This window comes from Cavia porcellus, unplaced genomic scaffold (genome assembly GCF_034190915.1).
Source record: "Cavia porcellus strain 051 isolate PalLab524CR breed Dunkin Hartley unplaced genomic scaffold, mCavPor4.1 scaffold_19, whole genome shotgun sequence".
In the NCBI taxonomy this organism is placed as follows: Eukaryota; Metazoa; Chordata; class Mammalia; order Rodentia; family Caviidae; genus Cavia; species Cavia porcellus.
Window position 1 is genome coordinate 44,883,784 of NW_026947502.1, and position 24,042 is coordinate 44,907,825.

Here is a 24,042-nt window from a genome sequence, read left to right on the forward strand (position 1 = left end):
TTGGCTTTGGTTTTGGTTTTTCTTTTTTCTAGAGACTCATTCATCTGCTTTGTTACTTCCACTGATACTATTTCAGAAAGTTCAGCTGGGTGAATTTTTATTTCTTCCACCACACTGCCCCTTGAATTTACCTTGAGTGAGCTAAAGGTCTGGGGTTGCGTCTTCCATGTTTTTGCATTGTACGTTGTTCTCTGCATTGATACTTGTAAATTATTTATGATAGGTAGCTTTTATGACTGATGTGGAGACCTCTGTAGCAAGTGACTACTTTCAGGCTGTCTCAGGATCCTGCCTTTTCTGTTTATTAGGAATGAGAAGTTGCAGCCTGTTAGGGCTAACACCCAGTTTTTTAATACTCAACTGTAGTGTTGCTTATTACCGCTTAACAGTTAGCTATTGTAGCTCACCCCATCCACTGCTCTGTTCCACTGGAGGCTTCACAATTTATGTGACTATGAAATGACTCATCATAAGCTGGAAATGCTGGGTGTTTTGCTGTTGCGTTTTGTTTTGTTTTTCTACAGTAGTGTCAAGCCCAATTCTCCATAGGTAGAGTTTTAGGGTGTCCATAGGAAGTCCTGATGTTAAAACCGTAATTTCGGGCCTGGGTATTTAGCTCACTGGCATAAGCACCTGCCTTGCAAGCACGCAGTCGTGAGTTCGATCTCCGGTACTGATAAAAAATAAATCGCCATAATTCCTCAGTGCAGCAATGTGGAGGGTATACGGGAAAGCGTCCTTGTCATGGGGGAGAGTCTTCCCTAATGGATTAGCACCTTTTGTCTAAGGAATGGGTTAGAGCTGTCAAGTGAATTGGGCCCTCTTTTTAGCATGCACCCACCTGCCCTTCTGCTGTCCACTGTGAGTTGAAGCAGACTAGAAGCCAAGCAAATGCTGGTACCTTTTTGTTGAACTTCCCAGCCTCCAGAATCATGAGCTTAATAACCTTGGTGCAAGACATCCTCTCTTTGCCCAGAATCCTCCATCAGGACTTAGGAGGAGACCCAGTTTTCACGCTATCTCCAAAGGAGATGGCAAAAGGGATAGGCATAGTTTCACACTTAGAAAAATTAGAAAAAAGGGTACAAACAATTCCAATATTCTCTTTACACAAATTCCACAATTTTAACACCAGGCCACATTTGCTTTACCATTAGCTCTGCATGTTTATACATCTTGTTTTTTTCTGAACCATTTGGAAGTAAATAGCAGATACCATGCTCTTTGATGTGATTTCCTAGCAGTGTGGCTATCATCCCACACAGCCACAGTCCAGCTGCCAGCAGTAGGAATTTAAGTGCTTCTGTCCTGCTCTTTTGTCTGCCAGCCTGTGTCTCAGCTTCTGTTTACATACTGACTTTCCATAACCAAGTCCTCAGCATGAGTTGTGTTCAGTTTGAATATCTCTCTGAAACAGGACCTAACGAAGCAGCCCCAGCCATTGCCCCTCACTCACAAGCTGGGGTCAGTGATTGACTAATATCTGTCTACTGCTGTCTATCCTCCTGCCAGAGAGGAGAGTGTGTCGTTCAAGCCAGGAACTACATGCCTCTGACTCTGCTCTTGAGTGCATTTTCCTCCCAATCACAATTGTGCCTGTCTTCTGACATACTCCGTTATGGTAGAAGATACAGCACAATCTGACACAGTGAGCCAACTGCCTGGCTCCATGTTGGCTTTTCCTATATACATCCTATATTTGTTACCTCTGACTTGTGTAATAAGAACTGGTTTTTAACCCATTTATACCAAAGATGGCATTTTTTAAAATTTTTGCATGAAATGTTACCTAGAAAAAGTCAAGGAACAAGAATTTGTAGAGAAGAAAACCTGATTATGTTCCATTGTTATGAACATTCTGAAAATGGAACACTGGGCATTGGGGATTAACAGTACTAATCCCTAACGTTATCGTGCATGTAACTATAGAACAGCATTTTACTTTTAGGGCTTTATTTAGGTCATGCTCTTCACAGTTTAGAAGCATAGCAGACAGGATGCCAACCTTGTAATCATAAGTATTTTATTTAGAACTTTTCTAGTTTCCTTTTCTGTCATACTTTATAGAAGTCTATTTTCTCAACGTGCATTGCAAATTTAGGTCATTTCCCACCTAATTGATTTTGGGTGGAAATTTTTCAATAAAAGTGAATGTCTTTTTGACATCTTAGCTTGGAATTTATCTCAATAAGCAGTATATTGAATGTGCTCCCTGTGCTGGCTGGGCAGGGTACACACTGGGGAGATAGGCTGGGGTGCATGAGGATGGCATCATTTCCACTGAGTAAACACATTACAAGCACTAGGTATCCCTGCCCTCGTTGTTCAGTCTAATGCTGCTCCCAGCACTATCTCTCCTGTTGAAGGCACCTCTGGTTATTAGAGTTTTTCCACAAGTGAGCTGAAATATGCCCTGTGTTCATTCTTTCCCACACAATAGCACTGAGGATCATTAACAATTCGTGTCTACCCGGATTCCTATGATGAGCTATCAATAACTCATGCACCCATTGCTTTATGGGGCCCTGATGTGGAAAGGAACTTCCCTTGAAGTCATCAAAAGGCTGCTCTGAGCATGGCCGTCATAGGAGATGGAGATACGGGGTATCAAATGCCACAGTGAGGAATGTTATCTTACACAGACCTGAGAAACAGGCAGGACTTTCGCCATAGGATGAAACAATGCTTGCCCTGGAGAAGGCCAGAGATTGGGGGAGCGGGGGTTGGTTCTGCATGCTGCAACAGAGAACAGATGTGTTATAAGAGGAGGGAATTTTTGACTGAATCTATCAGTAATCTTCAAGTAAAAATGAAGTTATTTCCGTTTTTAATTTCTTAAGAAACCTGACGTGAGGCTCTCTCGAGGCAGCATTGACAGAGAGGATGGGAGTCTTCAGGGTCCGGTAAGCCCTTGCTTGAGTTTTCACTAGGGTTTGACTTCATATCTCATGTGAATGGGCCATTGACTCATTGTTGTAAGTAAAGTATCCAACCTGACTGATACTTGTGATACAGGACAGAATAATCAATTCAGTGAATAAAGTGAACATTTTAATTAAGATTATTAAAATATACCTTAATGCAGATGCAGGAGTTTGTGCTCTACTGCTGATAAAGGCTTTTTGTAGTAAGCCAAACTTTCTGTGACCCAAGGAAATATTTAAGCAAATTGACTGTTACATGTAAGTTATCATTTACTAAATTTGCATACTTTTATTGCATGGTTATAAAAGCTTCCACAGTTGCATAAAAACTTGTTCAAGTAAAATTTTTGTTCTTATGGGTGTATGGGTTGAAATGCTTGAAATTCTCCATAAAGAGCTAGCTTATAATTATTCCAAATATATTTAAAACTGCTTAGAAATGTTTTCTAGTATTTGAAGAAAAGTACTTTAAATTGTTTGTCAGGATTTTCACCATCAGACATGTGGTTTAAACTAAAGCAGAGTGTTTCTTTTAAGTTTCTCAAGACAAGATATCAATTTGTAGTTCAGACTGTCCTTAAACCACTGTTTTGGCCAGGCTATCCTAAAACTCACAGCTTTCCTCCAGTCTCAGTCTTAGCCTCCTCAGTGAGCTACCACATCTGGCTTTTTAATGCAGATTTCTTTAAAGCCACACTGTTCTTGTCAGGTAACAGACTTAATGAGGCTAACATTTTAGCTATATAAAGCTTCTGAATAGGAAAAATCACCAAGTTGACTTCCAGACACATGTACAAATGTGCAGCTGTCAGCTCTGATCTTAAGGCCTTTTAAACACTTTCACCATACACGAAGTAGCACCCAACTTTGAGACAAACGTGCTGAATGTATTCTAGACCATTCCCTAGTAACCTTTGAATGGAATGAAGCACCAACCTTAATTACAATTCCATCTTCCAAGCAGCTCCACAATGCATTCTATGGAACAATGCATTCTACTAGGAACTTTTCCTAACCCACACCATAAAATTCCCTCTGCCCCTGATATTGGGCACCTGACATACCTGCCCAGCTGCCAGCCTCTGATGGTTTGGCATCTCCTATCAGAATGTTCTTGGCTTAGTGGTCTGTACACATTGCCAAGATCAGACATACCAGTAGTTCCATAGTTTATGGGCAGAAATATCACATGACCATCCATTTAAAGTTTCCATATACTGAGCTTATGTTGGAAAGACTAATGTATAGTAAGCAGTCTGCTATGATTTTTTTAACAAGGAATGAGCTAGGTATGGTGACACAAATCTGCAACCTCAATACTTGAGGAGGCTAAGACAGGAGCAGGAGGATTGCCAGTTCAGCTCCAGCCTGGATACCTACTAACTTAGCAAAAGCCTATCTCAAAATTTAAAGATGGCCTGAGGATGTAGCTCAGTATGAGGACCCTGGGTTCAATAATCCCCAGTACCCAAATAAACAAACAGATTCAGTACAAAAATAAATACTAAACAAGCTATGATGATACATACTTATAATCTCAGCACTCAGAAGCCTGAGCTAGGAGTTTGAGGCTAACCTGGGCTACACAGTTTGAGCCCGCTTAAACTACATAGCAAACAAAAAAAAGTAAACTTTATCTAAGAGACTGGCTGTTTAGAAAACTGTAATAGGAAATTTGTTAGAAAAGGGAAAATTCTTTATGTTCCCAGTATGTGTCACATAGAAAGTCCTCAGAAAATATGTAGAATGAATGAATCAGACCTGGATAGATGTTTATTCAGAAATGCTTTATTATAAGAACTTGTGAGGTAGGGAGACATGTGACAGACCCACCTATGATCAGAGAGTTTTTTGCATGCAGGGATAGGCAGTAACAAGAGTGCTTTGTACTAAGAATTTAATTAGTACTACAAGGTGCCAGGCTGAGTGGGTCACTTGTGGCACATCACTGAATCCTCCCATCATTCCCGACACATTAAGTACTGCTGTCACCCAAAGTCCACAAATGAGTGGTTCAGGACTAGACAGAAGTTTGCCCCAGGCATTCCTATTCAATACCAGACACCAGAGGATGGACTCACAAACAGGGCCAACCTACCTTAGCAGGCTTCCCTTACTTCCTTTTTAGGCACTGTTGACATCCTCTGACTATCTCTGGGTTTTTTTTCTTTGTCCTTTTGTAAAGCTAACAATTTAGTTTTGACCCATTTCTTGAAATACTCGAGCTTTACCACTTGAAAGCATGCCAGTTTCAGGGAGAACTATTTGGCTAGAAAGCAATAAATAGGTGTGAACTAGCTGATAGACTTTAATAACTATATAATGAAAAACTGATATGTTAAAGTGCCAAAAAGTAAAATCCTATTTGAACTTTAAAATAACATTCAAGTTCATTCAACAAAGAGAACCACGTCCTATAGTCCCATGTCCTCTCTAAGGCCCACAGTACCTGTGCAGCAGAACCATGAGTGTGCCTGGCTCCAGATACACAGCACAGCCAACTTATGTGCCTGACCCTCGAGAGCAGGAAAGCCTCAGTGTGTTCAGCACGCATGCATTTTTTGTTACATGATTTTAAAAGATCCTAAGAATAAGATGGTCTAGTTGAATGGTGCTGTCACCTAATATCAACCAAAAAGTCCACCTAGTAGGTTTGGATGTTACCATGTACAACACAGCCAGCAGACACTGTTTTTAACATTTTGGCCATATTGCCACTATTCCTTTTCCTTGCTCCTAGCTACTTGGACCACCTCACTGCTCCTCAGACACTGTTGTTCTTTACCCAGATTAGTGCATAGCTTCCCTTGATGTCCATGCCTTGAGACAATGAGGTTCTCAAAAGACATGACCCATGGTTCCTCTCCCTCCACCTGAGCCTTCTGCTTTCTTCTTTGGACACAGCTGCTATCTAACAAGCTGTTTATTATCTATCTCTCCCCACTTTGCTGTCAGGACTGCACAAAAGCAAGCTGTACGGGAATCTTTTTTTCACACCTCCAAGCTCTGAGGGGTTTACAAGATTTAGAGTCAGGGTAGGGAGCTCGGAATATAGCTTAGTGGTCAAGCATGTGCTTTGCTTTGCATGAAGCTTGGATTTCATTGCCAGTGCCACAAAAGAAAAGTTGTTTAGTCTTGTTTTTGCCAAATGCACTGATGCACACCTGTAATCCCAGCTACTTTGGTGGCTCACACAGGAAGATCTCAAGTTCAAGATCCCTATCTCAAAAAGAAAAAAGACTTGTTGGAAACAACCATGCTTCTCAGTGGAGGAACACTTTGAATTGTGTGTGCTATTTCATAGCCCTTGTATGTTAAAGCAGCTCTCTTTCTAATAGAAAATAATATACTGTATATAAACCAGTTCATTATTTTAAGATAAGAAGGGTCTTTTCAGAAGTATGATTCTTAAAATAGTTTTTTCCTTTAGTTACACTGAGACTATTTTAAATGCAGTTTCAGACATAACCTAAAGAACAGCTAGTATTACCTATAGGCGTCTTCTTTCCCCTACCCCACTTTGGTACTGAAGATTGAACTTTGCACTGCACTACATCCCCAGCTGTCCTTATTTTGAGACAGTGCCCAGTTGCTCCAGTTAAGTTGTTGCCCATGCTGAGCTCAAACTTGCAGTCCTCTTGCCTCAGCCTCCCAAATTACTTGGATTACAGGCATGCACCACTATGCCAGGCCATGGAGATATCTTTTTCCTGGGACAGACCTTTAGGAAGGCAATGGTTTGGCTTCTCCAACCAGGCCCTGGTGAACACAGTGCTTCAGGAATGGTGTCATTATGGGCCCAAGGGACATCCAAACAACCCGATGCTACTAGGCCCCTCTTGTCATCGTTGTTCTGACTGCACCCAGGATGTGACAAGAGAGATTGCGAGAAGAGGGGTAGGAGCATCCTGAGCACAAGGATGATGAGCAGGCACAGATGCTAGGAAGGCCTGGGGTTTTAGACCTTTAAAGGTAAACTGTAAATGTGTGACTTTTCTATCTGTGGTCCCAGAGCATCCTGTGCTTGCTTGTGTCACAGAGCTTTCCACGTGTCTTCTTGGCATTATTTGGAATTTTCCTAATCTACTCCCAGCTGAATCCTTTAGGCAGTCCCCTAACTTGCCCATCTTCAGACCCAGCATCTGGTGTAGAGTTTAAAGGGATGGATAGATAGAGAAGAAGGAGGGTGGTCATTGCCCTTTGTACACTCCAGTACACTGACAAAACTTTTCTTTTCCCACAGACTGGAAACCAACACATCTATCAGCCTGTGGGTAAACCAGGTCAGTGGAGAAATGAGTTGTATATTGAGAAGTTTGTATAATTTGGCAGGCGCATGCTCTGAGTACATGTAATGTCTTAACTTGGGAATGCCCGTATGGTTTTAGTAGTCTTCCCTGAACAGACCTCAGCAATTGTGGTACTTACCATGTATAACCTATGACTAGAATACTGGAAAGAGGTATCTATGGCCATAATGTATCAGAGACTTAGAACAGAAAGACTAGTAGACTACTCTCTGTTAAAACAATGCTGGGTGGTGCATGGTATCTAGGAACCATTAGCTTTCTCTTTGTTAATGTTCATAATGCAAATCATTCCGCTTTACCAGATCCTGCAGCTCCACCAAAGAAACCTCCACGCCCTGGAGCTCCTGGTCATCTCGGCAGCCTTGCCAGCCTCAGCAGCCCTGGGGACAGCTACAATGAGGGTGTCAAGGTGAGTACTTGAGGCAGATGACATCTTTGTCATAGAGTGGTTGGGGTGGTACTGAGAATACTATGGGGGTTCCCAGGAACCCATATCCCTGGTTCTAAACCCTCTGAAAGCCAGGAAAGTGTTGCATGAATTCTTTTCCTGGTTTTCTGTCAGCGTAATAAGCATTAGGACCTGGCATTCTGGCATGTATCACTTCTGGTTTTAAGATATAATTAACTCAGCACTCAGGAGGCTGAGGCACGAGGATTGTTGTGAGTTCAAGATCAGCCTAAGCTGGATAAGCAAGTTCAAAGCCAGCCTACCCTGTATGGTGAGACCCTGTCTCCCCATCTAAAAAAATTACGTCAGGATACTGGCATGAGAACTTTATGTGGACTTGCTGTCTCCAAGTTTGTAAATGTGTCTTCATGAAAAACTTACTTTCCATCCAGAATTAGAATCATGTTTGTAAAAGTACAAGTAGAGCTTGTAAGGGTAACGTTTCAGTCAAGCACAACCACAGACAGGGTAGGGGGTTTTCAGCCTCTGCCTGCCTGGTATGTGCCACTAGGATACCTCTGTCTCACTTTCCATTGTTCCCTCACAGTCTCACCAAGTACTGGGGCAGCTTTCCTGTGGGTCAGGAGAAGGGTACTCTTCTACCTCAGCCACTCACAGAGATACAATCACTTCACTTTGCGCAGGAAGTTACAAACTACCTCTCAAAATATGCTCCACAAGCTGGGTGTGGTGGCTCATGCCTGATAATCCCAGCACTCAGTAGGCTCAGGCAGGAGGATCCTTGCAAGTTTGAGACCAGTGTGGGCTACAAAGTGAGCTTAAGCTGCATAGCAATACACTGTCTCAAACAAAATCAAAATATGTCCCACTTCTCAGGCTGATAACATTTCAGTGTCTCTAGAATTGGGGTGCTATGTTGGTTTAATTGGCAGCATTTTTTTTTTCTTTCTTAGTGCTACATAAGAACATGGTGCAATAATGGATGGCCTCTTAGATCCAATAAATACGGAATCTGTTTATGATAACCTTTGCTTTCCCTATCACTACCACTGATTGAGCCAAATATCGTGACAGACTTTCTCCGTGTTTTAAATCTTTGTATCAGCCTCACAAAATTGATGGTGGTTACGTTTTTCATAATACACAACTGGTGCTCACAGAGGTGAAGCAGGCTGTTCAGGGTCACACAGCTCCAGTAGCTGGACCTGTAGACTGCACACTTACATGCCTCTGCTCAAAGTGCATACCTCCAGAGCTGCTCTGGGTGAGTCATGGTCAGAAGTGGACATGTTGTTATCACAGAAGACCCAGATCATCTTAGGGAAGAGACCAGGTCCTTGCCAGGCCCAGGGCAAGTTGGCGTACAAGTGAAAGCAGGGTTGCTATGTCTGTTCAGGAGCCTGCATCAAGCAGGCACAGTTGGGCTGGGATGCTCCTGCTAGATGATTGTCCAGAGCACTTCTCACCACTTGTACTTTCACTGTGGCTCTGTTAACAATACATTGGGTTTTATCAGAGAAGATTCAGGGGAAAACAACCATTCCTAATACAGCTTGAAATACTTTTTTGTTAAAAGAAAGGGAGAGAAATTAGGTTAATGAGCTGTTTGCCTCAAAAGCAAACTTTTGGCGGGGAGTTGTTGGGGTTTTTTGGTTGTTTTGTTTTGTTTTGTTTTGTTGCTCTTTTTGAAACGGGTCCCTCTGCAGTTCAGGCAGGCCTTGAGCTCACTTTGTAGCCCAGGCTGGTCACGAACTCACAACGATCCTCCTGCCTCAGCCTCCTGATTGCTTGGATTACAGGCATGAGCCACCACGCCTGGCTTAAAAGCAACCTTTCACAATGGTTTATGTTGTACTGAAAAGCCAACATAAGAGGTAGACAGATGAGGTGCCACCCTAGAACACCAGTAAATGTAAATTTTTCATAGTTGGAATGACACAGTGAATAAATACAGTTGTGAGTCCTCTTAATGTAGAGCATTAAGCAAGTAGAAGTCTTGCTAGAAACAATATGCTTACTTATATATTGAGTAAAGATTTTTAAATAACTACTATTAAGTATATGTTTCTTCACTATCTGCTAGTTTGATAGAGGTTATTAAATCTAGCCTATAAGAACATACCATTGTGATGCAGATGTATTTGCCCTGGGCTAGGGATATAGCTCAGTGGCACAGTGCCTGCCTGGCAAGCACAAGGTTCTAAGTTTAATTCCCAGTACCAGGGGGAGAAAAAAAGAAAATGTTGTGTATAACTAAAATGATTCACCCAAAAACTTTTAGCCCAAGATGATTAGTTTCCATTTTTCTCTGGTGACTTTACATTTTTTGGTATTTTAGGGGGATTTTATTTTGTTTTCTTGGTGCTAGGGATTAAACCCAAGGCCTCATGCTTGCGAGGCAAGTAACCTACCACTGAATTACACTCCCAGGCCTGTTCTTAATTCCCTGTCTTTACACATTAACCTAAGTAGAATTGGTTTCTTGTTACTACCAGGCAAAGAATTCCCAAGTTGTCAAACTTCAGAAAATGGGAAACTAATAAAAAAATGTTTCTCCAAACCAAGCCTGACTTCTAGAATATCATTGGGAATGGTCTCTAGAAGCATTATGACAGTGCACTTCTGTTACAAGAGTTGGGCCAAGAATGAACAAAAGAGCAGAAGCTTGAAGTAGGTTAAAATAAACCGCCTTCCATTTCCTAGAATTACAGGTTTGTTATATATAGGCAGAGGTCAAAACATATAGCAAATGATTAAATTTTAAATATTATGCTAAAAGACATTGCCATTACTCCCCTCAAAATATCTCCTTACTTCGAACACTCTTACTGCACCATTTTACTATTTAGTGAAGCAGTTCTGAAAGTCTCTTTCATAGTGTCTTTATGAGGTATGATCAAAAGTACAGTGAATCCTGTTGCTGAGTGCCATCCAAAGGAAAGGCAATCTTATAAAATGTTACAGTATATCCTCATTCGCCTTATCAGATCTGGCACCTTGCAACTTCTGTCTCTTCTATCTAGCATGAAAGATCAATGTTTTGATTCAATTCAGGATACGAAGGCAGCCATGATAGCTCAACTAAAGATACTCGAAAGAGGACTTGTAGAACTGCTTCAGAAAGTGGCAGGAAAGGTGGAATAAATATGGTCAAAGCAAGGGGGATTACTTTGAGAGGTTAATGCCAATATGTCGTTTAATGTAATTATTTTTTAATTTAAACATTAACTGTAGTTTTGATCATATTTCTTACCTTGGTGGAACTCTCCCTTGGCACCTTCCTTGGGAAGCTACCTACCTTTCTGTATTGTTGGAATTTGAACAGGGACATCCTGCAAAGGTAAACAGAAGGCTGCACTGTGATTCTCAGTGTAAAAAGTAAAATACAGCAATTCCTCTCTTAGAAACAATGCAGTTATAAACTCTTTGATCTCTGTAGTGCACGGGAAAACACACCTCACAACTTACAGTGCTACGTGCTGTGCATGGTGGCACACACTTGTATTCCCAGCTATTCAAGCAGCTGAGGCAAGAGGATTGCAAGTTTTAGGCCAACCTGGGAAACTTAGTGAATCTCAAAAATATAACAAAAGATGCTATGGAATTTTCATGTTAAGGCCATGAAACATTTTTTTTTTGTGAGGAGTGGTAAGCAGTTATAAGGACATTGCCTGTTTGCCTGTTCTACTTCATCAAAAAATAAATAAATGAACTCCTGAGGTCTTTTGATACAGCCCCATGCCAGGAATCTTAGGGTAATGTAGTTGATGAAGATTTCCCAGGAGGGCTGGGCATGGGAAGAGGGTTGAGCAATTTTTCGCAAATCCCTCAGAAGTCAGATTAAACATGTCTTTCTCCTTTCTTACAAAGAGTATTATTCTGTTGATTCTTGCACGGCTGCCAATTGTCATTTCAAGGCTTTGCATGCTGTCCTACTCTCATATCTCCTAGGAACAAGCATAGTGCATGGCAGGGCTTTGGGTAACTCACTATACCCTGGGGATATGGCAGGTGCAGCAGTGCTCCTGACAGACTGCAAGTTTAGCAGAGAGTAGCCTTGCATCCAGCGCCTTTGTGTTCTGCTCATGTGTTTTGTGGGGGATTATCTGCTGTCTTATTAATATTGTTTTTCTTTTTTCCTTTTCTCTGATAAATTCCTTTAACTTTTCCTCACCTTCCGCTCGACAATAGCCATGGAGGGTAAGCACATCATATCTGTGTGTCTGTCCAGCTCACTGCATCACACCCTGCTGTCTGCATATGACTCTGAATTAGCAAGTAGATTACCAAGTAGAAGCACGCTTGGCTTGTTGTGACTGCCAGATGCCAAAAACAGCGTCTGTATTTGCCAGAAACTGAGACATGAACATCTTTGCCGTAAATGAGTTATTTTTGCACTTTTGTATCTCATTCTCAAAGTTTGGAACAACCAAGCACAGAATTAGTTGTTATGTGCCATACTTTGGTCTCTAAAATACATGTGCATGCATTTGTGCACACACAGAGTTGTCTTTGTAATTCTAACCAATTTGACAATTTCCTGGAGATCCATATCATTCTGCTTTCAGTGCTTACATAACATTTGCTGGTGTCTCTCATCTGTCCCCAAGACCCGGGGCTTCACCTGCCCTTATCACTGTTGCCCAGGAAGAAAGCTCATGTTCTCAGGCCCAGACTCACCCAACAGTCAACAATGAGCTTACAAGAACCCCTATCCCAGCCCACTGCTTAGACTAAAGTAATGTTCTGCAAAAGCAGATGGTGTCTACGTAAAGCAAGCTTGTGTGTTAGCTTTTTTATCATCATGAAGAATGTATTTCCATCAGGGTTTGAAGGCAGTTGAACTGAGTCATGAGATGTTTATTCCAGTACTTGAGTTAGTGGAAATGCTGAGTATTAAAGTAGAATGTTTGCTCATTTAGCAAGTAAGTGACTTTCTCTAAAATCCATTGAATCTTCAGAATAAAATATATGGCTTTTTGCTCTTGTAGTGCATAATTCTGGGTTCTGGGGACCATGAATCAATCACTTCTGAAATAATCTGGGCATTTTAGTGTGCTGTGTATGATTCCATCTCATTTCCTTTAACTGAGCTCAAAGTTAGAAAAAACATTGCTTTATGTCACTTGGATTAATTACTGTCATCTTCAAACTGAACTATGTTCCATACAAACAAAAAAACCAGTTACCTTTCTTGTGATCTACTTTGATCTCTTTTAAAGACTCACTAACTTAATTGTGGTGATACCATACCATCTACTGGAGAGTTGAAAAATTACCAGCTTCTGTGTTGTCAGCTTCAGCCCCAGGAAATCAGCCCCCCTCCTACTGCCAACTTGGACCGGTCCAATGACAAGGTATATGAGAACGTGACGGGCCTGGTGAAAGCTGTCATCGAGATGTCCAGTAAAATCCAGCCAGCCCCACCAGAGGAGTATGTTCCTATGGTGAAGGTAAAGTACAGTTACACAGTATACCATCAGAGGGCTGCTTATCTCCCACAGAAGCTGAAGATTGCTGCTGTCTATAGTTGCCCCAAGTCAGACTTGATGCTTCAGGAGATATGAAAGTATCATGTGGTGATGATGTCACCAAAAGCCATGATCATTATAAATTACTGTTCCCTTTTTAGTTTCTCCATCAGGAGATAATAGTGTGGGAATGTCCTAAAACAAAAGTTTTTTTGGGAGGAGTTGGGGGTAGTACTGGTATGGAGCCCGAGGTTTGGTGCATGCTCAGCAAGCACACCACCACTGAGTTACATTCCAGCCTGTTATTTTTTATTTTGAGACAGGATCTCACTAAGTTACACAGGCTGGCCTTGGACTTGGTATTCTACTACTTAAGCCTCCTGAGCAGCTGAGATTACAGGTTTGCTCTTCTGTACCCAACTGTTAATAATTGTTGCTCACAGATAAAATCTTGAGTGAAAAAGTAAGATATTGAGAATATGGATACTATGAACCATTGACATACAGTCGAAGAACATTCAGAATAATCCTGTGTGGGATGAGTAATTAACTAGTTAGGCACTGTCGCTCTGTAGGTGAAGCAGAAAAGTATATGGGGGGAATCTGTTTTGTTTCCCATGAGCTGAAGGGTAAGTAGCTACTCATTAAATTGAAAAAGAAATGAGACATAAAAATATCATGCCAGTAGTGTAGCATTTTCCAAGTTATGTTCAGTGGAGTGAGGTCCTGACAGACAGTAACAGATGCTGTCTGAACAAGGGTTCAAGGAGGGGTTGGCAGTGCCCATCCCTAACCCCGACATGGGCATTCAGGTGCATGCAATGTCCAGCAGTTCAAAGTGCTGTGAACTTGTGCTCTTAAGTAAGTTCTTCTGAAAGAGAAGAAGTATACCTTTTTCCACCTAGTACTATAGATTGAAGTCAGGGCCTCCTCACTCATGCTAGGCAAGTTTTCTGCCATCAAGCTACATCTCCAGCCCTTTTTAAACTTTATTTTGAGCTAGAGTTTTGCTGAATAGCTCTGACTGCCCTCAAACTTGGAATTCTAACACCTCAGTCTCCTGAATTGATGGAATCACAGTTGTGTACCACTACCTAACTTCTTACTAGTTTTATTCATACTACATGAATAATTTGGTATCTTAATCATTATGTGTTTGATCCTCATTAGAAGGACAGAAATAAAAACTAGAAATTTAAAATTATGATAGCCAGTCATAGTTGGACCCTTTCTCTAAAATGCAACATGGTTTTGGGTGAATATAAAACTTGAAACAGATTCCAGACCAAAACCCACCTTGCCTCTTGACAACAGGAACACCTTTGTAACCAGCCTCAAGAAGAGATCTGTGTGCCTTTGTGAGGAAAGATGCTGTCGTTTGTCCTAATCTGTGTAACAGGGTTGACGTGTTGGACCCAGGAAGGTACTGTGATCTGTCTGGAAGCTCTAGATGAAGAAAGAAAAAATAGAAGAGGCTTGCAGTCAGGGGTTTGTAAAGAGAACACAACAATACAGAACACATAATTTATAGTATTATTTATAATGGTCACCCAAGGAGTCAAATACAAAGAAAGTGCAGAAAGTCTGTGCACACACTAAAGACCTAGAGAATCCAGCTGAGGGCCTGGATCCCATGACAGTGCCCCCACAAGTCCAGCTGGAGGCAGAGTGCCCACAACAATGATTCATGCAAGCGTGTTTCATGAATCTGAGGTGAGACCCAAAGGTCAGCAGTTGAAGCTAGAATGTCTGTGCCAGCAGGGTGAAGGATCTGTGCCAGTAGGTTGAGGGTTCTGCACTGGAGCCAAGAAGTGACTCTCAAAGTAAGAACCAAGGCTCCACTGAAAAGTACCACAGGCACCCTCAGCGATGATGAGAACAGCCTAATTCATATCAGGAAGCCAGTGTGACAGGCTTCTCCTGGAGCTTGAGCAGCACACATCTTCCCCTCTGGAGCCAGGAAGCAGTACTCAAAGTAAGGATCAGAGCTCCCCTAAAGTGAACCACAGCCATTCAGCAACAGGGTCCCAGTTTCCTCTGATGATAGCAGCCAAGTTCCTATCAAGGAAGCTAGCATGACAAACTCCTCCAGGGAAACCAACAGCTCCAAACAACAATAAACACTATGGAGAACCAACAACACTTTTCCTCACAGTCCTCTCGTGGGCTGCCTATACTCAGCACCACACTAATTCAGTTCACCTGTTAAGTTGGCCATCAGTTTTTAATCTACCACAGGCCTGCTTTGTAACCCTGTCTGTAAGACATCTTATGAGGACTTCTATTCTTGAGCCTGTTTCATAGGTTGTAGAACCAAGGAGAGTCAGAGATCTAAATCTTTGCTGGGGAAAATGTACAAGATGGGGTCGGCACTGAGAAAAAAGTACAAGAATTTTCTTTATGAAAGAAAGTAAAAGCCATTCATGGTGGTGACTTGTGTAATCCCAGCACTTGGGAGGCTGAAGCAAGAGAACTGCCACAAGTTCAAGGACAGCCTGGGCTACATAGTGAGTTCAAGACCAGCCTGAACTACATAGAAAGGCCCTGTCTCAAAAAACAAAAATGCAAAAAATGGGGCTGGGACTGTAGCTCGTTGAAAATGCCCAATCTTTCCCACTCCCAAAATACAGATATATATTCAGATATATGGATATCTAGACACACTGATATCTGAAAGAAGCAATTGACATTGGCATGAAACTGCTTAGTATGTGTTCTAAGTCTGCCTGTAATTCTTGTTTGTTAGGAAGTTGGCTTGGCCCTGCGGACCTTATTGGCCACTGTGGATGAGACCATTCCTGTCCTCCCAGCCAGCACACATCGAGAGGTAGGTACAGTATGGGGTGAAGTCACACACAGGGACAGTCAAAGATGGCAGTGATGCTGTCCATGGTTCCTCTCTGGTTCTCTAGAGTGGCATATATTGTCCTTCACCCCACTGGGGTTTAAGCTGATTTTCACTTTTTATTTTGAAATGACTTCAAGCTTATAGAAATATTGCAAGACTAATAGATTCACCAAATATCCTTTATGCATTATAGTTACCCTCTAACATTTGACCCCCTCTCTGTCATCCGTCTGCATATCTGCACACATGTAATGTGCTGTTTCTGAACCTCTGGGAATAGATGGTGAGCCTGTGCCCTCTGAACCAGGAGCAGTGGGTGTGCCCTGGTAACAAGGCTGCTTGTTGGGGCTAGGGATTTAGCTCAGCGGCATAAGCACCTGCCTTGCAAGCAGGCAGTCATGAGTTCGATCCCTGGTACCAGTAAAAGGGAAAAAGACAAAAAAAAAAAACCAAGGCAACTTGTTACCAGGCTGGACCCATCATGCAATCATTTCATCATGGCCTTTCTGTAGCTACAGTGCACCTTCATCCTGCAGGTTGTGCTCTAGCTGCACTGCCTGTGCCATAGGGCTTTCCCTGAAGTGCAGGAGTCAGCCCAGGGCCAACTGTGACATTCATTATAGACACCATCTCTGAAACAGGTCCTCCACAACATTGACACTTCTGTTGAATACAGGCCTAAGTATGGGATGAGGAAGGTTATTTTTGTTGTAATTGTTTTTGTTACTGTTGTTTTATTTAATGCTTGGGGTTGAACCCAACACTTTTGCACTAAGCTACAACATCCATACCCTTTCTTGTTTTTTATTTTGAGACAGGGTCTCAAATTAATAAATTGTCTAGGTTGGGTTCCAACTTAGTGATCCTGCTGCCTCAGCCTCTCAAAGTGCAGGGATTTTAAGCATGCACCACCATGGCTGCTCAGAATTTTGTAAATTATTTTGAAATTGGGTTGAAGAATACTCTAAAAATGGGCATTTCCTTTCCCATATCAGAAAAAATGAAAGACATTTCATCCTAATTAAATAGAGGTGTTGTATCTCTAACCAGCAATTCTATTGAAACAGTATTGAGTCCTTCTCAAGGTTTTGTACTGGAGGAACATGGTGATTGAGTGGTACTCATTTTGGGAATGAGCATTGCTTCCTAAAGGACAGTGGGGTGTAACTGCCAGTAGCAACTCCTCTCTAAATGAGAGAACCACTGATACCCTTTGTACTTGATTGGATGTCACAGTATAACTTTAAATCTGTAGCCACCTGGGGATTAGCTAATTTTCCTGCTCTGGTTGATTTTCCATAACAAGCCAGCAGTTTGCCAAAGAGCAGAAAGAAAGATAAAGATGCAGATATAGATACAGATACAAAAATGATGTCCTAAGATTAATAATATCAACAAGAATGAAAATGTGGAAAGTGGAATTAGAGGAGGGAAGGAGGGCAAAGGGATAAAAAGGAAAAAAAAGAAACAAGCTGTATTATGTATGTGCACTCACCCTCAAGATGATTTAAATTTCATATACTGTTTCTGGGGACCTTCTGGTAGCAGAGACCCTGCTGTCTCCTCCATGAGTACCATTCCTGCTCAGCCTTCTCCTGTGGCTCTTTCTCTTCTACTTGTTACCTTTGAGTAAATCATCCCTAAGGTGGTAACACCCACTTGTGTTGGTTTTGTATTTTTGCAATACCAGAAATTGAACCCAGAGCCTCCTACTGATCTAGCTACCTCCCAAGCCCTTTTTAAATTGTAGTTTGCTTTTGAGACTCGCTAGTTTTAAATTTGTAAACCTGCCTCCTTCTGGGCTGGGAATTTAGCTCAGCGGCATAAACACCTGCCTTAAAAGCAGGCAGTCATGAGTTCGATCCCCAATACCGATAAAAAAGAAAAAGACAAAAAAAAAAAAAAACCTGCCTCCTTCTACCAGGTAGCTGGGATTATGTCATATGTCACCAGCTCCTGTTTATTTTCTTAATGCCTTTCACCTTGGCAGGTTCCCCACTTTGTAGATCCAAATATTTGATGCCTCCTAAATCATGTGTAGTACTGTTGCTCCCTGAGCTCTGATACCAGCTTTCTGTTGGTGTTGGCAGGAGCAGTCTGCTCGTACAGTTTGCTTCCCTACTCAGTGGCATCACCATGTACCCAACTACCTCCCTCCCCATACCCGCCCCCCCCCCCACACACACCCCAATACAGACAGCATTCAATAGACAGTCTCAGGTGGGTTCTCTCATCCTCACTGCATGGTAGTCTCTTCTATGATTGCCACAACAGCTTCTTGTCTCCCCACCCTTCCATTCAGCATCCACCCTGCTACCAGGGACTTCTTTCTAGAACAACTATGGACTGTATCATCCCTTTACTAAAAATATATTATGCCCTCCCTCTCTTAAAATCATTAGAATAAAGGAGAACTTGACATGGCTTGTAAGACCTTTAAAAGCAAAGCCAGTAACTTGTGCAAGCCAAATTCAAACTCCATGGAGACTTTCTGAGACAGGCTTGTTGTCCTCTTCACCAAGTGCATTTTTTTCAATGATGTATCCCAGTGTGCTACAGTGTGTGCTTCTGCCACCCTGGACTCTGCATGTCTAATTCAAAATACTCAGGAATCATAAAGGCAAGTGGCTGAGTCACCATTGATTAAACCGGTGGAAAGGTTTATGAGCAAACCTTCTGACAGGGCAGCTCAAATCAAGACAAGACAATGGTGTCTCCTGCCATCTGCAAACCACCTGTAGTGTAGCTATGGAAGATCTTGAAACAGAATTGACAAGGCAGGAAAGCATAAGACCACAAGTCTAGATGTGGTCTTTATACTGGGTTGGATGTGGGCTAGCTGTGTATCCTCCAGCAGGTCACTTTGAATCTTGTATGTCCACATTAATGTGAGAGCTTTTGGCAAAGGTGATGTCTAAAGTTCTATGCTTCTACACAAAATGAAGAGAAACTCTGCTGAGCATCACATTTAAAGTACAAACAGCAGACACAGTAGAAAGTCATGATGTTAAAAATGAGGGCAGGGAATGGAAAGAGCAAGACTACAGGGCATGCACATGATCACACACAAACATAGAGGCACACTACTGCCTGCATTTCTAGAGGAAAGATTGAGCTTACACTCTTGCTTCTACAGAAGATTTATTTGAGGAGAAGAAAGGAAGTTTCTTCTCATGTAGGCACTAAAAGAAAAGCTTGTAAAATCCCCTGGAAAGTTCTGGGAAGCAGCTCTCCTGACCTGTCTCTTGTCCTTCCAGATCGAGATGGCACAAAAGCTGCTGAACTCTGACTTGGGAGAGCTCATCAACAAGATGAAGCTGGCCCAGCAATATGTCATGACCAGCCTGCAGCAGGAGTACAAGAAGCAGATGCTGACTGCTGCTCATGCCCTAGCTGTAGATGCCAAAAACCTGCTTGATGTCATTGACCAAGCAAGACTGAAAATGCTTGGGCAGACAAGACCACACTGAGCCGCCCGAGGAGTGTGTCTTTTTACCCCTTGGAAAATGTTCTCTAGCCTTCCACCAGCAGTGAGGAATTAACCCATGTCTTCGGTCGCCAGCACTTACACCTCCAACTGAATGACAGCTTGTTGAAAATCTCTGTCATACTAGTTTAACCATATTTTGATTTGGGTTCACTTTTGTTCTCTTAAAATCATGATGTTCAGAAAAGACCAGGATTCAAAATATGGCATTTTTCTAAGAATGGAAACTGTCCATTAAGTTAAGAAGCTTTTAAAAGACCAGGAATGGTGGTGCACATCTGTAATCCCAGCTACTCAGAAGACTGAGGTAGAAGAATTGAAAGTTGAAGTCCAGCCTGCTCAAAGACCCTGTCTCAAAATGGAAAAAACAAAAACTTTTTTTAAAAGAAGCTTATCATGAACAGTTGGTGTTAGCATTGGGTTGTGTTTTAATGGAAATGGCCTGGGGGCTGTGCTAATTCCTGACCTACTTTCACTGCATATTGGAAGAAGAGAGCATATGTGAAGAATCCCAGGAAAACTCAAGAGGCAGAGAATTCTTGTCCTGCCATAGAGTTATCTAGACTGGGGCTTTTGTTTGTTAAAACATCCTTCCATTGCAATATGCTAATCCCATTTACAAAGAAAGAATATAAAAGCTATATTTTGAAGACTCAAGTTGTTTCAGAGAAAAACTACCACCTTTTCTGTCTCTCCTGCCTTTTACTTTCTTGTGGACATTGAAGCATTGGGTTGGGAACTAGCCGTAGGACACAACTAAAACTCTTTTTCACCAGAATAATGTGCCAGTTTTTTGTAGCAATGTAATTTCTCTTGAAAGCAAAAATGCTTTGTACCAGATCACCTCCAAACTGCATTGAGAAGAACCATCCAGAACATCCCTGTTTTCCATTTTTATATAATTTATAAAGAAAGATTAAAGCCATGTTGACTATTTTACAGCCACTGGAGCTAACTAACCCTTCATTGTCTGTCTTCCCAGGAGAGAATTAAGAGGAACAGAGGGATTTGGTTCTCTTTAGATGTCCATCCATTCTGTTAGATAATTTTGAAAAATACACCCTCCCTTTAGTTTATTGGGGGATATAAATTATTCTCAGGAAGAATATAATGAACTGTACAGTTACTTTGACCTATTAAAAAGGTGTTATCAGTAAAGTTCTTGTTGCAATATCTTTTCTTTGGTTCTAGACCTTCAAATCACTTAAAAGTTTCAGAGGACTTGCCAGATAAAATGACGTGCGGTAAGATGCCTCCCAGTAGTCATTGGCTTCTTCTCTTCCTTTGTCTTCTATGCACATAGAGGGACTTTCCCGCCAATGTCAGCCCAGCGCATGTCACCTTTTCCATTCTGTCTTTACTCACACATTCAGAGCTCAAGGTGCCTGGCCTTTGGCCAGTTGCCTTTATGGTCTTGGTATTAACAATCCATCCACAGTCCAGGAATGTTTGCACACAGGTCAATGGTTAGAATCTGTGATCAACAGAGCCAGGAGTGACTAGAACTTGGATCTGCAGCCCTGAGGCTGGCAGGGAGAAGGCCCTCGGACCGAGACCCCAGGAGAGGATTAATGGGAATATTCTCAGGGATACTTTTTTGGTTTTGGGTTTGGTTTAGTTTGGTTTGATTCGGTTTTTGTGACAGGGTCTCACCGGGTAGTGCAGGCTGGCTTCAAACTCATGGCTATCCTCCTGCCTCAGCCTCCTGAGTGCTGCAGTTGCAGGTGTGCACCACCACATCCAGTGGAAATACATGTGGCAAAATCAGTTCTTGTGTGGATGTATGATGCTTAATTCATCTGAAGAGAACATCAAGGGTTGTCATACTTCCAAGTTTCTGCTTATACTCTGGCATTATTGGGTCTCTTAGATCGTTTATCTATGCTTGCTCTTTTTTTTTTTTTTTTAAACTTTTTATCGGTACTAGGGATCGAACTCACGACCGCCTGCTTGCAAGGCAGGTGCTTATGCTGCTGAGCTAAATCCCCAGCCCAGATCTGTTTATCTTTAAAATGATGTTTATGGGCTGGACTGTAGCTCAGTGGTTGAGGGCTTGCCTAGCTTTTAGGAGGCCCAGTTCCGTCCTTAACACACACACACAATGGTGACCACGAAGGTGGGGACTGCAAGAACCCAGCAAGAAAGTGAGAGCTATGGTGGGCCATCTGGTGCAGCGTGGGATGTGTAGTAGCATCTCAGCCACCAGGAGCACCCCTCGCAGGGTGGGATACCCAGGCACTGCAATGAACAGACCTACCCCAAGTTCTGTCTGCTGCAGGGCGGGGGCTCACCATTGTCAGCACCCTTTATCTATGACCTGCTATTCAGGAACCACTGCTTTTTCTTCAGAGCACAGACTTGGAGGTGAGTCCTCACTTTGCTTTACACCAAGCAAAAAGCATCTGGGTCATGACAGGTAGAGAGACCGCACTCGCATGGGAATAGGCAGGCCAAGGTGAAGCATGGTTTCCAGAAGGACACTGCTGGCAGCTCTGTGCAGAGGCCCCTCACTGCCTGTGGTGGTGCACTGGGGGCCAGGAAATGTGTCAGAGCTGAGAGGTCACTTCTGTTACAAAGGTACTGAATATATAAAGACCCAGAGAAAAGTTCATATGAAACAAACTCTTCAAATTACCTCATTTTAGCCAGGTGTGGTGGCACGCGCCTGTAATCCTAACACTCAGGAGGCTGAAGCAGGGAGGATCACTGCAAGTTCAAGACCAGCCTGGCCTACAAAGTGTGCTTGAGACCAGCCTAAACTGCATAGTGAGACCCTGTTTCAAAAAGACCAAAAAAAAGAAAACAAAATTATCCCATGTTACAGTACAGCTACCTGCTGTCCAGGTAATGCTCACTTGGGTTGGCACATGTGTGGCATGGAAAAATTTGTCCCATTAAGCAGGCAAATGAGAGCATCACTGAGCACAGTCCCAACCAGATTCTTCCTCTGATTTTTTGAGATAGGGTCTCACTCTGTAGTTCAGCCTGGACTGCAACGTGGAGTGGTCCTGCCTCAGCCTACCCAGTGCTGAGATTTCAGTTGTGTACCACCACCACACCTAGCTAAAAGTCTTCCTTCTGAGTGCTTTTTAATTGTTTTCATATAGGAGTAATTTATGCAGGAAAAAAAGCATATAAGCATAGAACTTACAGAGCTCTTCACAGAAGAATGCCCTTCGTATCTGGCAGCCAGACTCACAACCACCCCCAAAGTAGTGGCTCTCCCAACACCCCGCCATCACGGCTGCTGCTAAAGGCAGTTACCGCCCTGACTTTCTTTGACTGCTATTGGGATAAACTTCCATGCAGTAAGAACCAGAATAAATAGCAGGGTGACTTCAAATAGATGCATCCTTTAGGGAGGAGGACAGCCTCTCAGAGCCCTTCCCACCGAGCACCCTCTGTCATGTCTGTCACCATAGGTTGTTAGATCTAAATTGTGGGTCATTCCTTGTGTCTTTTCAAAGTGTGGTTTTGAATACCCCATTTTTGCGCATACCAGAACTGCTCATCATTCTGTGGTATGAATGTCACGACCATTTTCACTCTTCAGTTGTTGAGTGGGACAGGTGTAGTTTTCAGTTCATGAGTAAAACTCCATGGATGTGTATGTACAAATATATGTGTTTCCATTTCTCATGAACAAGTACAATTTCTGGAACAGGCTGTGTTTATTAAAGGAGGGTCACAAATTTAAGACCAGGCTGGGCAACTTAATGAGACCCTGCCTCAAACTTTGAAAAGGGATAGGAAGTAGCTCTGTGGGAAAATAACCCTAGTTTGAATGACCCCCATTCTGAGGGGAACAAACTGTCAAACGGCTTCCCAGTCAGGTTTGACCACATTAATGTAGTCCTACTATGCTTGCTCCACACTGATTGATATGTTAGGCTTTAGACTTCTCACTGGACATGTGTGCAGTTGTGTTGTAATTTATGTTTTCTCAGTGTACAGTGATATTGAGCATCTTTGGTTTTTGTTTATTTGTTTATTGAGACAGAGTCTCACCAGTTCAGGCTGGTCTTCAACATGCTATGGAGCCCAGGCTGGCCTCAAACTCACAATGATCTTCTGCTTCAGCCTCCTGAGTGCTGGGATTATAGGCATGTGCCACCATGCCTGGCTTGTTTTGTTTCTGATCCTCACAGGAAAGCATCTCTTTTTCTATGTATGTTAGCTACAGATTGACTTTTGTCTGTTTTTGGGTTAGGGATAGAACTCAAGGCCTCTGCCCTGACCTCTGCAACCCCATCCCCCTTTTAATTCTGAGGCAGTCTCGGTGAGTTACCTGGGCTGGTCTTAGACTTGCTTCTGCTGTTAAAGGATTTGTGCATCTGTCTTTATCAGTGATACTGCTCTGTAGTTACCATTTTTAGTAGTGTGTTTTCTTCTTTGAGTATCAAATTAATCTGAGCATCATGAAAAAGATTGGAAAGAGTTCCTACCTCTACTATTGCCTAGAAACTGTTGTGCAAAATTAGTGTTGTTCTCCAGTGACACCATCTGGGCCTGAGACTGGGGGAAAGGGCAGTTTTAACACACTGACAGTAGAGCTATGATTTGTATGTCTCGCTGCCAGGTGCCTTGAAACAC

At 42.4% G+C, this 24,042-nt stretch overlaps 1 protein-coding gene across 26 annotated transcripts in view; it reads left to right on the forward strand.

Annotated features, from left to right (window-relative positions):
- Ptk2 (protein tyrosine kinase 2) overlaps positions 1-20,607 on the forward strand; it is a 333,580-nt gene extending 312,973 nt beyond the window's left edge. For 19 of the 26 annotated variants that reach the window (XM_063230987.1, XM_063231002.1, XM_063231009.1 and 16 more), the window contains 6 exons: positions 2,841-2,903; positions 7,168-7,207; positions 7,537-7,643; positions 12,941-13,096; positions 15,861-15,941; positions 19,220-20,607. In XM_063230987.1, coding sequence (XP_063087057.1) covers positions 2,841-2,903; positions 7,168-7,207; positions 7,537-7,643; positions 12,941-13,096; positions 15,861-15,941; positions 19,220-19,432 — 660 coding nt within the window. In that variant the 3' untranslated portion in view covers positions 19,433-20,607. The remainder of the gene's footprint in view (positions 1-2,840; positions 2,904-7,167; positions 7,208-7,536; positions 7,644-12,940; positions 13,097-15,860; positions 15,942-19,219) is intronic. The other 7 variants (XM_063231008.1, XM_063230989.1, XM_063230993.1 and 4 more) reach the window with 1 other exon arrangement.
- Positions 20,608-24,042: the final 3,435 nt, after the last annotated feature.